At 43.8% G+C, this 14736-nt stretch overlaps 1 protein-coding gene across 1 annotated transcript in view; it reads right to left on the bottom strand.

Moving 5' to 3' along the window:
* Nucleotides 1-14736, bottom strand: part of LOC308100590 (ryanodine receptor 2-like) — a gene marked incomplete at its 3' end in the record, with an annotated part of 113856 nt that overhangs the window by 73717 nt on the left and 25403 nt on the right. The window contains exons 27-43 of the mRNA XM_080449658.1: nt 13963-14137; nt 13467-13683; nt 13068-13246; nt 12581-12719; nt 12137-12248; nt 11286-11446; nt 10945-11104; nt 10765-10851; nt 10396-10622; nt 6725-6938; nt 5297-5959; nt 4932-5132; nt 4334-4445; nt 2932-3075; nt 1568-1844; nt 1212-1326; nt 997-1129 (exon numbers count right to left, since the gene is read on the bottom strand). Coding sequence (XP_080305784.1) covers nt 997-1129; nt 1212-1326; nt 1568-1844; nt 2932-3075; nt 4334-4445; nt 4932-5132; nt 5297-5959; nt 6725-6938; nt 10396-10622; nt 10765-10851; nt 10945-11104; nt 11286-11446; nt 12137-12248; nt 12581-12719; nt 13068-13246; nt 13467-13683; nt 13963-14137 — 3316 coding nt within the window. The remainder of the gene's footprint in view (nt 1-996; nt 1130-1211; nt 1327-1567; nt 1845-2931; nt 3076-4333; nt 4446-4931; nt 5133-5296; nt 5960-6724; nt 6939-10395; nt 10623-10764; nt 10852-10944; nt 11105-11285; nt 11447-12136; nt 12249-12580; nt 12720-13067; nt 13247-13466; nt 13684-13962; nt 14138-14736) is intronic.

Raw genomic sequence — 14736 nt, 5'->3', positions numbered from 1 at the left:
ATGGACGTCTGAATTTAATTCATATATCAGTCCTTTCTCCAGGGCCTATTTTCAGCTAGTCTTTTGAAATAAATCTGCACTTTGAGAAGAAAAAATAAATTATATTTAGTGTATTGGTTTGCTATCCAAGTTTCAAATCTATGCACGTTGATTTTCATTGCTGTACTAAAATAATCAAACAATGGTATGGCTTTTGGAAAGGGTCAGCCCTATATTTCCTCAGCTTTATGTTCCCTCAGTTTAGCTTTGGGGGTCCATGAGCCAGAGCCCCAAAATTGAGCAATGATTATCGAAAGAGTGGGCAAAACCAAACCACAATGATTTATCGTATTACAAATTTTCTGAAATTGTATATTTAAATATGCAAATTAGGCATGAGGAAAATATGCCTAAATTTGCATAACTTTCCAGAATCAACATTGGAACATTGGACAAAGCCAGAGTGAACATCCTTATTTCATCTTGTTAAGATGTTGGAGTCAAAGGTTTTTAACGAGGGAATATTCAATATCTGGCTCAATTTGGGGGCTCTGGCTCATGGACTAAATGCCTAATTTGCATATTTAAATATACAATTTCAGAAAACTTGTAATACGATAAATCATTGTCTTCATGCAAGTAATCAACTCAGGAAGTTTCATTATGATAACTCGTATTGACCCTATGAACAATTTAATATAGGTATGGTTTTGCTCACTCTTTCGATAATGAAATCTTGTCTGGCTCATGGACTAGTAGGGTTGGGCTTTGGTTATGGTTGAGGGAACATACTGTAGGTAAGCTACTCTTTGGGAAATGGAATGTGCTACACATGCCAGACCACCTGTATGGTCCTATACTGTAGATGTTGTACAGTGTGTTGAAAGTAAAAGTACTTGTTCAGTAGTTTTATACAATACTAATAATAATATTTACAGACCATAATGGGTGAGGACTGTTTGTAATGTAAATGTACTGTATACACAAACTCAAGAGTTGTGATGGAGCAGGACTAACCTAGCCCAACATTGCTGTTCTCTAACAGGTAGCTGAGGTGGTCAAACATGGCTCCCTGATTATGGCGGCTGATACGGCAGAAATAGCACAAGAAACGACAACAGTGGGCCACCATTTTGGGAAAGCTGATCTCCTAGCAGGAGAAACGACAAAAAATAACATGAAAAACTGATACAGTACAGATCATGAAAAGGCTACTGAAAACAGCCACTCACCTTGGACTCTCCCTCCCCAAGTACATTGACCATTACTTCCATCACTGTCTCATGCATCCCCAGGGCCATCATCAGGTTGGGGTGCTGGTAGAAAACTTTATTGTTAATTATGTCCCTGCACACCGTGAAAAAAGAAAGAGACATAAAGGTAAACATTCCTGTATATGAGGCATAGATCTAATATGGACATACGGTATGTCAACATTTCATCATTTCCCAGCATAAATCCCCGGAGTTAAAACTGGCCAATAACTACAGATGGAAATTAGCATCCTTGCTAAATCGTGTATGTATTGTTCATAAATATGCATTGTCTCATAAATAAATTAAAGTAAAGAGGCATTAATTCTCCCTACCCTAGTCCCCTGATCATGAGCCTTTCCTCCTCTTTGCCCATGCGGACACTGAGCAAGGAGCGGATCTGGCCCAGGGAGGCCAGGAGGGCGACGGTATCCTCCACCGAGGCCTGGCTGATGGTGTAGGTCCTGCGGAGTGGCCCTCCCATCTGTCCGCTTAAGCCCTGATACTGGCGATGTAGCAGCGAGAACATGGCCCTCACCAATTCTGGGTCCTCCATTACGCTCTCCTGCGCCCATCGCACTATCGTTCCTGAGATCAGCTGTTGGAGGGACACTGGGAAGAAGATAAGGTACCAGTACATGGTAAGTGGGGTTACAAATTTAGCCCTGTGGGACTAAAGCCATTATTGTTACTTTATTATGTATTTAGGAGTGGTGCTACATGATTTCTAAAAAATAATTAACCCCATACCGTCACCATTTAGCACTTGCACCTTGCAATCAACAAATGCTTTGTAAGGCTGCCAGTCTGTCTTGCTAGCAAACCATCACTCGTGCTGTGTAGGAATTCTGCATTAGACTGGCTCACACCCACCTCATTACTTGAGCTCCACAAGTAGAGAGCTGTCGCACCACCAGAGGAGCCGTCACCGCAGATTTTGCCAAACCTTTGCTGTCTCAAAGTGGAGAGGCATAGGGATAGCTACTATATACGGTAATTCTCTCTTTAGACCAAGCTTTTACCTGGTCGTTGGCTCCACCTGCCCTCCCTAGTGGGCTAATTTCAAAGCATAATGTGCGATCTGAATGCGGCTAAGCATCAATGGGACCCCTCTCAGTGAATTTCCCTATGACTGAGCCAAGAGCTCATCTTTCAGATGCCCAGGAAAATGAAAAGCTCCCAGGCAGGCTGTAAGCTATGTCACAGTTCCTGATATGCTGCTATGCTATTTTCAATTTGTAAAAATAGAAAGCTTGAATAAACGCTTGTGGACAGGTGGCTTAGTCCAATTAAGGTATTTTCGTGAGGCTGTTTCGATTTCATTGTATGTACTGTACCATACCCTTTCTGGTGTGTCAGCAGTCACATTTAACGCTCTAGGGAGTGCATGTGCAGCTCGGCACCGCACACCTCAGCTGAAATTCCTTGGGGAAACACTGCTATCTATAATATTGGTATATGACTCAGCAATGCTGCAAAGTATGAAATTCATGCTAAAACTTTACAGTGGCGCACAAAGTGCAGTGACAACGCAATTGTAAAAAAAAAAAAAAGCACAATTGTTGGCATATTAACATGGATATATAGTACAGGACTCACTGATAATGCTGCGATACAGCATAATACGTACCGGTATTAACCAAAGGACATGATGAGACAAATGTGAAACAAAACTTGTAAAGTAGTTAGATGCACTTACTGGGACTCTGTGGTACACTGTCCAACTCGGTCTCTGTGAAGATCTGCTTCAGTTGAGTGACCCTCCCCACCATGCTGAGGAGTCGGTCCATCATGGATATTTCAACGTGCTTGTCATCCTCTGGCTCAGAGTCCATTTCAATACCTGTAGAATGACAGCAGAGGAAGGGGGCTATTTTCAGCGGCCGTCATTATTACAGCCGGCTGTCGCGTAAGTGTGTCCTCGGGCCATCGCATCTCAAAGATGACCTCTCCTGTACTCGTGCTAGTCTGAGACAGGCCTGTAGAACCTCTCTCCTACACACACATTGCACACCGATTCTAATTTGGACTTTTAGGTGAATGATAGATAAGCACTTGAAACCATTTAAGGATGGTTGTCGGTCGGTCGGTCGGTCCATCCGTCAGTCCATTTGTCCACCACTTTTGTCCCAAACATATCTCACAAAGTACTGACTGAATTGCCATGCCATTCTCTATGCAGCTTCATGGAACCCAGCAAATGACCCCTACTGGTTTTGTGTCTAACGGCATCATTAGGCCACAATTTCCTCTTGCAGACATTTCACTCTCAAACAAGGCAACTTTAAAACTACAGGCTGGATTATTTGATTTGCACCTTCAGGCTCGCCAGACAATGGTCCCTACTCCCTACTAATTTTGATTTTGGTGACCTCATGCCTTTCCTCTAGTACCATCCTGATGCCAAAGGTCCAATTGCACACACAATATCTCAAATCCTAATGGGCCATGATTGTCATCAAACTTAATGTACTCAGGTAGGATGCACCGTAGTGATTTAGCCATTCCTGGAGATAAAAGACAACGGGTATATGAGGTACATTGAACCTTTGTTTATTATGACAAATCCAAAAGTAATATGTTGTTATTTGAATGGAAGATTGAAAATACATAAATAAATCAAACTAAAACATGAAATAACCACACAATGAAATATGGCCTTCTAAGCATCTTTTAGCCAGCTGCTGAGGCAAACCAACTGGGTTTTTTTTATGTTTAATGTAAAGCTGCTTCTTTTGAACAATGTGGCCTGTAACTGAGAAAGGTCTTTTACACGGAACTGTTTGGTTTCCCATTTTTCCCTTGGAATAATCTTGCAGGGTTCTATTTCAATTGAACTCCTGTGTGAAAGTATGTGTACATGGAAATATAACAACCATGTGTGCGGGGAGAGGAAAAGAGACAGAGAGAGAGGATTAGGGAGAGAGATTGGGAGGGAGAGAGAGAAGGAGGAAGAGCCTATATCACCCACTCAATAACCGAAATCTGAACGCACAGAGAGAGAAGAGAGAAGAGAGAAGAGAGAAAGAGAAAGAGAGAGAGAGAGAAGCTACTGCAGTGGATCAGTCATGGTGTTACAAGGTGAGACATTGTGATCTTACCACAGTGTGTGATGAGGCAGGTGTGGAAGTCCAGCAGTATCTCTCTGATCTCCTCTGGGCAGGGGCAGTTATCTGGCTGTGTCTCCTCTCTGAAGCTCAGCAGCATGTTGATCTGAAGCAGGTGCACATCACATAGACACACAGACACAGAAGATATGGTGAAAGTAGTTCCACAGCTGGAGTTCCACAGTGAAAGTAGATTAGATGACCCTTCATGCTGCTCACTCACAAAATATTAAATTAACAGTACTAACAGTAGTAGGCGTGGGCAGCACAAGGAGCTGACGTTTGCCTATATTGAAGTTGTGATTTCTTCACCATTTTCTTTTTCTTTTTTTTAACTATGCATCAATAATTTTTTCTTGCTTCCCTACTGTGTATTTTTGGCCACAGAAAAACAAATTTGAAGTCTGAAATATAACCATCCTATTGAAAACTATTTCTAGACTGTTCTATTTCTCACTTGCAGTTGTTCAAGCATGAGTTTCTAGAATTATCATAAGGCCCACTTTGCATAATGCCAAACTCCCAGCTAAAAACCTTTCCATCATCATTCTGTTTTTCTTTCACCAGCAGTTCCCAGCTTTCCTCCACTGACTTGTTCCTGTGGAGGTGAGCGGAACTCCTTGGTCTTGCGGGCAGTGAGGGCGGCGGACATGTTGAGTGCCTGCATGACTTGCTTGTAGCGGAAACGCTGGTTGTCCTGCAGCCTGCCCACGAAGGCATCAGAGAAGGACACCACAGCCTCCACCCTGTGGCGCACCTGGCAGTCGCAAAGGTACGACAGCACCTGGCAGAGCTGCGGACAGACAGACTGCGATATTCAGCTCCTTTATGATTCAAATTCTAAATGTTGGAATATAGCTGAAATATGTCATATTAGGATTCAACATTTGATTTGCCAGCCATAGTGGAAACAATATGAAATACAGTATATTACATGTGAGAAACCTGCATGTTCACCTCAAGTTTGACAGCTTCTGGAAGCTTCATCTGAAGAAGCCCTTGTTTGGGGGTGTCCTCTTTCTTGTCTTTGTTCCCTTCCTGCTCCATCTTACATTCACCATCACTAACCTCTTGGTCCTCTTCCTCCTCTTCTTCTTCTTCTTCTTCTTCTACCACTTCCACTTTATGGGCTTCATCTTTTCTGGAGAATACTCTAGGCTCTATCAGTCGTAGCACTTTCCCCAGGTCCTCGTCTCCAAACTCGCCCATCGCCAGCAGTGTGTAGACCAACCTAATGAGGGGAACCAGGAGACGCTCAACGCTACCCCCTTCAGGGTCCCTCACGCCTTGCCCCACAGTGCGCACGGCTGTAGTGAGCATCTCCAGGGCCAGGTTCTTCAGTACATCCAGGGGGATTTCTGGGCTGTCCTTATACGTTGTCTCACCATCTCCAACCATTCTGTTGCTCCTGACAAAGCAAGGGGAGGAGGAGTTCATCTGGGGTTTGAGGGAGGTGCTAAGGCCCATGCTAGGGATGCCACGTGAAGGTCGACCGTCTCCTCCAACACCGCCGCTGGCCGGGCTAGGGTAGAGGGTGATAGCCCTGGTTTGGTCTGTCATAGGGACGATGTACTCCTGGGTCATCATGAGACGAGCCGTCATGGTAGCACTGAGGTGAACCTATAGAGAAAAATAGCATTAATAGTCTAAATCAGCTGTGTATTGAAAATGCTTTAACAATACCATTTCCCTTCATCTCTAAAGGAAGTCAACATTACAAGAGAGAAATCCGAATTCAATGTGTTGTACTGTGGAGACATGTTGTCAGCTGTGTAATCCCGCTAGTTCAGTGGTTCCAAAACGTATTATCTCAAGACCCAAAAGAGAAGTTAGACATTTGCCCAGGACCGAAACTACTGAAAATCGTGCTGTGTTGTGAACTTGTAGATCTGCTATTTTCAGTACTTCTTAAACATTTCTTTATTCTATTTATGGAAATTATTTGATAATTTGATTTTATTTATGTAAGAAAAGTTGTTAATTGATAAAAAATATGTTTTTGTTTAAAACTTTTTTCTTGTAATCTGTTGAAATAATACTTTTTTTTAATAGGAAACGAAAAAAAGGGGATATTTACTACACCACCGAAACATGGGTCCCGGCCGACTGTTTGGGAAACAGTGCGCTAGATAATAACACAATCCGAATACAAGATACATGTTAAAGGGATAGTTCACCCCGAAAATGAAATTTTTTCTATCGATTAGTCACCCAAAGGAGACTTGAATTCATGGATATTTTTTTGTTATTGTCCTAAGCCAATCATTTGATGACCGGCAGCGGTTCCAGTCCACTGGTCATCAAATGATTGGTTTAGGAATGCAATTTATCATTTTTTTGGGTGAACTATCCCTTTAATGCTCTGTTTAAATGGGGCCCCATAACCTGGATGAGCAGCTGGTAGAACGCAGAGCGGAGTGGGCCAGGGAGGCGGGGACTCTGGATGGCGTAGAGGAGCTGTGATTGGTCCAGGTGACTGCAGAGGGCGTGGCATACTCTGCTGTTGCCAAGGGAACAGAGGGAGCAGTAGAAGAGGAGGGTGTGATGGTGAAACGTCAGAAGGTCATCGAGTTCAGACAGCTCCAGGATGTCCACACACCTAGAGACAAGGCCACCGATCGATCATCAATCTGGAATTGTCTACAAAGTTAAAGACCTTTTTAACCCCTACCTACCGAACTAGGCAAGTCGACTAATAATACTATAATAGAATTTGATATTGATTTATTTTATAACTTATCATAATTTCTAAATATATTATATATTATTTCACATAGTATTCTAAACCTTGCAAAAAATATTAAGAATACATTACAGCTTTTCATTCTCAGGGCACAGTCACTCATGTGCCCTGAAGTTTCCCCGTTCACTTCCATACTGTGGGAGCAAAGCGGTGGAGCTGCCTGTTACAGCACGTCAACAGCATTGAAGCCTGTGTCCAACATGTGTGAAGCTTGGAGTTCAACATTGGTCGGGCATTAACCAAGAGGAAAGAAGTGCCATCAGCATTCTCAGGTCTTTCAGTGAGCCAATCACGCCAACGTCAAACTAACTACACAGCAGAAAGCCAGCACCAGAGCCAGCTCTGACCTGTACTGCCCACAACCCGCAAGACAACATGGGAAATTGACGCGTATGAAGCTCATGTGTGACTGCCAAGCCCACAGAACCCAGGGGTTGCATTGAAGCGCATTGGACATGCTGGCCATTCATAGGTACTGCAGCTTGGGGCCACTGTCACGAACGGGCGAAAACGGCTTCGACCAATGGGCTCGACTCACGAGCTTGTGCACGGGGTTGCGCATGGAGGTGACGATTTCTGGTGCCCTCTCTATTATTTTTAACTCTATGGTGACTGCCTGGCATAGCACCCCTATGCAGGCAGTTTGAAACAAGGACGAATGACATACAATAGATGTCATTGTGACTGGAGAGCTAGGACGTGGCTTCTGTGTTCATGATCTGAGAAGGATCCTGGAGGAAAGACACAGAAGTAGTGCTGTCAAAGTTAGCGCGTTATTGACACATTAACGCATGAGCGAATTAACCGTGAGGTGTGAATGAGCTGCAGGCAAAGTTGTGTGTCCTCTCTCTCTCTCTCTCTCTCTCTCTAGTTACTAGTTACTCTAGTTACTAGTTACTTTTCAGATATAAATGATGATATTATGAAACATACATTAACCACTTTAGCCCTATTTTATACATAGGCTATTTGAAAATAGCCGATCTACAAGCGACGCGTTGTGAGCTTGTAGATCTGCTATTTTCAAACATTTTTGTACTTTTACTTTTGGTACTTTAAGTACATTCTGATACCAATACTTTTGTACTTTTACTCAAGTACATTTTTAATTCCAAACTTTTACTTGTAACAGAGTACTTCTGCATTGGAGTAGTGATACTTTTACTTAAGTAAAACATTTGAGTACTTTTTCCACCACTGATTAATAATAGCTCCGATAATATATAATATTTGTCAACTGTGATCTGCATGGACTCTCGGTTAGACACCGTTGTACTGGAGAAGTATAACTCTCGGTTAGACACTGTTGTACTGGAGAAGTATAACTCTCGGTTAGACACCGTTGTACTGGAGAAGTATAACTCGGTTGGACACCGTTGTGTGGAGACTGTCGTACAGGTAGCCTGGGCAGCATTCCTTTTCGGGTATATGATCCGGTCGGGAGCGGAAGTAAAAAAAAAAAAAAGTGGCCGGATGGGCAGAGCCGGAAAGACGTCTCACCCCAAAATAGGTCCGTCCTAATAAAATCCTTGATGCGGCATAGTTTCGCTTATTTTTTTAAATGTAAATGTGCGTGCACTATCCGGAGACTATTTAGCGTCTGTATTATCCCACGGGGAAATTCTATTCCATTTAAATAGGGATTGGGGAACCAAAACAAAGCGGCACCGCAAAACCGGATGGGCAGAATCCGGAAAGAGGATTCTTTTTTTTTTTTTTTTTTCAGTAGGCGTGGCCTAGACCGGATCATATGGGTCTTTAGTAACGCAGACCAGGCTTTCCTCCGAGGTGGAAAGACTGGTGATGCGAGGTTATCGCACAGGTTGTAGCAGCAGCAGCAGCACACCCCCCCCCCACACACACACACACACACACACTGTTAGGCTACGCTACACAGAGAGAGAGAGAGAGAGAGAGAGAGTGAGACGGCATGAGGAGCTCAGTGGTGCTTAAATGAAGAAAATGTGCACAGAGTATCATCTAAAACTATGCTAAATAAACCCCAAAAAAATATCAAAAATAAAGTCGAAACTTTATCTAAATTACCTTTATATTTATTGGACACTTACATTTTTTTAGGTACATTCTGTAATTTATGAAAATTAATTTTAAGGTGACATTTCAATGCTCTTAAATGAACACAGGATCACAGAAAATCACCTGAAACTATGCTAAATATGTCCAAAAAACATATCAAAAATAAAATCGGGGCTTTATTGTGGCTTAAATAGATTCAAGTCGACACTTATTAATGTTTTGGTGCATTCTATAATTTAATAAAAAATTCTGATGCCTCCATAGTCTGTCTACTTCTCTGCAGTGCCTGTAGGCAACAATGGCCGCCGTTTAAAAATGTTCAGACCAGAGAGGGGGCGTCTCCCTGCATGAATCCAAGTTGCAGCAACCAATCGGTGGCAAACAACCAATGATGACGCGTTTCAGACCCTTTTTTAGCAAACCCGCCCCCTTTTCCCCACAAACAGAGCATTCCTTACCAAACCCCGCCCCTTTTTCACCGATGCCCCGCCTCTCTTTAAAAGGCTTCAGAGGTTAACTCCCCCTTTTGGCCAGATGGCTGATATCTGTTTGTAGGACTGGAGCTACTCTCCAGTCAAAAATTGGGGTGGAGTGTTGGCCTACTTGGAGTGTGCATGATGCAGATTGGTCAAGTGGTTTCCAAGATAAGCTGCGCACAGACAGACTTACAGACACACTCACAGAGAGGGCCAAAAACATAATCTCCGTCTCCAGCCTGGCGGAATAAATATAATAATATAATAATGGAAAACAAGGTAGGCGCTTTGACAGCGAGGACTTGACTCATGAGTGCCCGCGCTAAGCAGCCGATGGCTTCGTGCAATGACAAGCGTGCTGTCTGAGTTGGCAAGCCATGGTGGACGGAATAGGTTATCACCTGTTTTGAAATAGCACATACGCAGGACATTGAGTGGAACAAAATGAGCTCTCCCCCTTTTCCTACATATGCAGGACGTCGAGTGGAACAAAACCAGCACTCCCCCGTCACCAATACACGGATGTTGAATGAAACAACCAGCGCTCCCACGTCCCTTGCATGACCGTATCACTAGGCTTGTAGGCGTTCCCATAGAAAGGGCGTTCCCTAAGCGCCTGTATACTGCAGAGAGACACTTCTCCTTCCACTGAGAAAGACCAAGTGGGAATCGCCTCTTGCCTGAGCGGTATAAATTTGGTCTCTCATGTGGTTGACCCAGGATCGAAGTGAAAATTACCGATTGCAGCTTAATAACTGACTTTTATCTAGATTTTCAAAAGGAATTCTCCTCCCTCTAACCTGTTCTCATCTGGGATGTGAAGGGTCATGACCTGCAGGGGCTCAGAGCACTGGATCCTCCAGCCATGACGCTCATCTGGCCGGGCTGCCATTACCCTGAGCATGTGGTCAGGCACCCGGGTCCACAGGACAGGCCTGAGCTCCTGAACCTGCAGCCTGGGAGGGCACTGGGGAGTGGCGTTCCTTCTCTCGCTACGGAACAGGCCTGCTGACAACGGCATCACATTCTGTACAGAGAAGAAGGCAAAAAAACAAATGGAGAGATAAGCAATCAAAGGTGTAAATAGGACAGAGCCAGAATGGAACCGCATCATGGTAGAGTTGTAAAGTGAAGCAGGTTGAATTGCATCCAGGTGGGAGAATCTTTACCTTGATGCGTCCAAACTCAAACTGAAACATGTTTCTGCAGGTGGCCTTGACAAAAACAGCAGGGAACAACCTAGTGCTAGCCTCCACCTGGTCACAGTGCAAAAAATAACAATTCTGTGAAACAATACTTAATGTACTGACACTTAAAATGTGAAAGAGAAGACAAACAATGTGGCCTACTTGATAGAAGGTAGCCATCTCAAATCCACCGGATGTAAAGGTTAGCAGGCCAGTGGCTGTGTCAATAAGACAGCCAATCTGCAGCCCTGTACTTCTCCTGCTCATAGACAAGCCTGTAGCCATTCCAGCACACACCATGTAGCAGTTGCTCCGCTTAACACTGGGGGAAATAATATTGATACGTTAAATGGCTACTTGGTCATCAAGCACAAATTAGGCATCGCCTACTAGCTTCATACAGTACTGGAGTGTTTAAATTAAAATAAAATGCATAATAAAGTGACACAAACAATGGTGACATATCAAAAACTACCATATCCACTTAATTCTTGTACACAGACCTCTCCTGGACCTTGCCACTCTCATCACCGAGGGTAAGTGTCACAGTGCGGGCTGTGTCAGGGTCAAAGCTCAGGTCCTGTTGGTGAAAGTCCGAGGTCACCCAACCCACCCACACGTTGAATGGTTCCTGACCTGGGAGCACCTTCACTGAGTAATAATACTAACAGGGAGAGAGGACATTTTCCAAATTGTAGTCAATTTCCTTTATTTCATTCATTCCAGACTACTCTCATCAAAGTTAACATTTATTAGCTGCTCAAACAATGCAATACATTTATGTTTGGTGTTATGGGTCAGTTCAGAACCCCCATGCTCATTGTGAAACAAGCAGGATAAAGCAGAGTGCATGTAATATGGGGTGGAGGTGTCTGTAGGACACTGTAGTGTGAAGATGCATAGAGTGAGTAGGGAAAGAGGAAGGGAATTTGCACATACAGTACGTGAAATTTGTCCTCTGCACTTATCCCATACTAACTATTAATTCCAGCACAGGGGATGCAGTTGGAGGCTATCATTTAAAAAAAGCCTCGTCATGAGAATGATTGTGATTTGCGTGTGAATGAGCTGAGCTGTCAGCTGATGTGGTTAGTTGCTTGTTATCTGTCATAGAGAGCAAGGAGCTTGACTAAATGGCCTGAACAAACGCAAAGCTCAATCTACACTCTACAGTATAATGATTATATTTTTATTAAGATACGAAATCATTACAAAGAGCTGAAACCCAATGGATTATATTTTTGTGCAGAAATCGTGAGAAACAAGCAAACAAAAAAATCTAATAATATATAACCAAATTAATATTAGAGTAGGTTTTGTTCAAGGTACTGTAGGTAAAAGTGACAGCTCTTACTGTAGAGCTCTGGACAAGACAATCATAGGTGTCTTTGTCAAGGAGGACCTCTTCAAGGAGACGGGCAGATGAGTTGCTTTTGACTAAGTCTGGCTTCTTCTTCAGCAAGAACCTGGTGGAACACACACATACACCTGTAGCCATGTGGATTCGAACCCAGGTCATATGCTACATTCACCCCTGTGAAACTGGCAAACACACCGACATCCCACCCACCAAGAAACTAAATCTACATGAGCCTCCCCGCATGGGAAACTAAACATCTGCTGTACCACTCATCCAAAGGGCAATTCTTCCTGGCCAAGGCAGATATCAGGCGTCTGGTCTTCAGGCAAAGTTACTCGAGCTACACACACACACTTCAAACCTCAATGCTTTTGTTCCTCCCCATCAACATTCAAAAGCACACACTCCCACAGCAGTTGCAGTATCTCCTTCAGCTACCTTTGTTTACGTTTAGATGTTTTGTCATGGCTGTGATCCTTGTGGTTGAGCTCGTCTCTGGAGCCAGTGAAGCCATGCGCCGACTTCATCAGCACTGCAAAATCAGAGTCCATCTGAAATTCATCCAGCTCTTTCCTGCCTGAGAGGATAAAAGGAAGTTAATTACAGCTGTGCTCTGGGGAGCTGGAGACATCTAAGCAAGGTCATAATATTAGAATATCAGTTGCCTGGATTAAAAGCCAAGGAGAGATTGCTCAGTTATTTAGTTCAACCAGTTCCCACACAACAATGCCACTGTGATTTTTAGATTTAATTGCTAACGGATGTCATTTGCCAACTAGGCTATAGATTAAAATGGGTCAATAGTGCTTTCAGTGGTGTGTAACAAACACATTCAATTCTCTGTTCAACCGTAGCAAGACCCCGCAGACTGTAGAACAAGTGGCAATTGGCTCTATGCACAATAGTGAGTTAATGCAATCCTAACCTGGAGAAAACGTGTTGGTGGCGGCTGGCAGAGCGCCCCCTGCAGGGCTAGAGAGCACAGCAGCACATTCAATGGGCATGCTCAGACGGTAGAAGCCCATCTCAGAGCTTCCACTCTGGGGTGGAAATGAGCGCTGGGTAACCCTCAGAATTGGTGAATCATCGCCTGTCCCATTGACTCTGGTGACCTTGAATGAGAGGACGTTTGCTTCATAATTAATGACTGACCTATTACCTATGAATTATAGTGCGAGGCTGCTTGCCAAACAGTTGACAGTAAAATAGATTTATTTTCTCTCTCTCTTTCTCTCTCTGTCTCTCTCCTGGAATTACAAATTCTTCTTTTTTAGTGGAACTATCCTACAGTATATGCTTGAGAATTGGCAAATGAAATGTATACAAACAAACCAGTAAGTTTTGGTGATTGGGAAGTACGGAGGTAAACCGAGGTTGTCTCCAGCTCATCCACAGGGTTGGGTCTCTGGCCATGTTGACCGCAAAGGGCTTGTAGCCCTGCTGTAGGCCACACATGGTAAAACACTGCAGGGAGGCCACCTGGCGGCCGAGGTTCAGTCTACCCACCTGGTTTACACCCACACTGACCACAGGCAGCAAGCCTGGGAGAGACAAAGTAAATAAAACGGATCAAGAATGCATAAATGCTGAATATATCTGATCAAGCAGTGGAGGTAAACAGTGCTAAATAATAGACAAAGGAACTTCAGTGTGGTGGTGGTGAATGTTTTAAGTCATTGGTTCTCAAAGTGGGGTCCTTAGGGGTAGCAGGGGGTCCCCAGCAAAATTAGTTACATATCATTTTGGGGGGCCTTGACATGAAAAAGTTTGAGAACCACTGTTTTAAGTTTCTGTATTCCTAGTCAGAAAGCGGTGCAGACCATCTCTGATATCAAATTCGCTGGCAGCCATCTCTGATCCCCTGTCGTTGAGTAGCAACTCTCCGTTGAGCGTGACCATCATTGTTCGCTCGGCCATGTCCACCAAACAGCCCACCACGTCGCCTCTCTGCCAGTGACATCCCAGGGGCTCACCACCCTGATGGAACCACTGGGCCTGAAAGTCGTGACAGGGGGGACACCGAGACATGGAGGCAGGCAGACAGAGGAAGAGAGAGTGAGAGGAAAAACTAAGTCAGAGGCATTAGAGAGATATTGTGGGAACTTTAAAAAAAAGTTTTTTAACTAAATAAGCCCTATATACTTTGTTATATGACGAATAGTGAAAATAGATCTGCTATTTTCACAATTTTTTTATATTGAAAACAATTTAATAAAATGACACCTATAACTAGAAGAATTTGGTCCTCGGAGCACAGGTCTCTGCCAGGCGAGGTAGCACAAGTCAATCTTAGCCAATCAGAATGGAATCAGAAAAATCGGACAGATCCGTCTTGATCACATGACTATAGAGATAATTTGTAAGAATTTGCATGAAGTTTGGACAAAATCTGTAATATAAAAAATTTGGTTTAGCAAAAATCGGCCTCCTGGTGGCGCTATAACAGGATGTGAAAAATGCAGGGCAGAGGTTCTGCTCTGACATCCAGGGAGTGTGTGCACAGTTTCACGTTGATAGGGCCAACGGTGCCGGAGATTAGCTGCTCACAGACGGACGGACGGACGGACGGACGGACGGACGGACGGACGGACGGA

This window comes from Gymnoscopelus braueri, assembly GCF_963280865.1.
Source record: "Gymnoscopelus braueri genome assembly, chromosome: 14".
NCBI classification, from domain to species: Eukaryota; Metazoa; Chordata; class Actinopteri; order Myctophiformes; family Myctophidae; genus Gymnoscopelus; species Gymnoscopelus braueri.
This window is presented reverse-complemented; position numbering and strand designations above follow the sequence as displayed.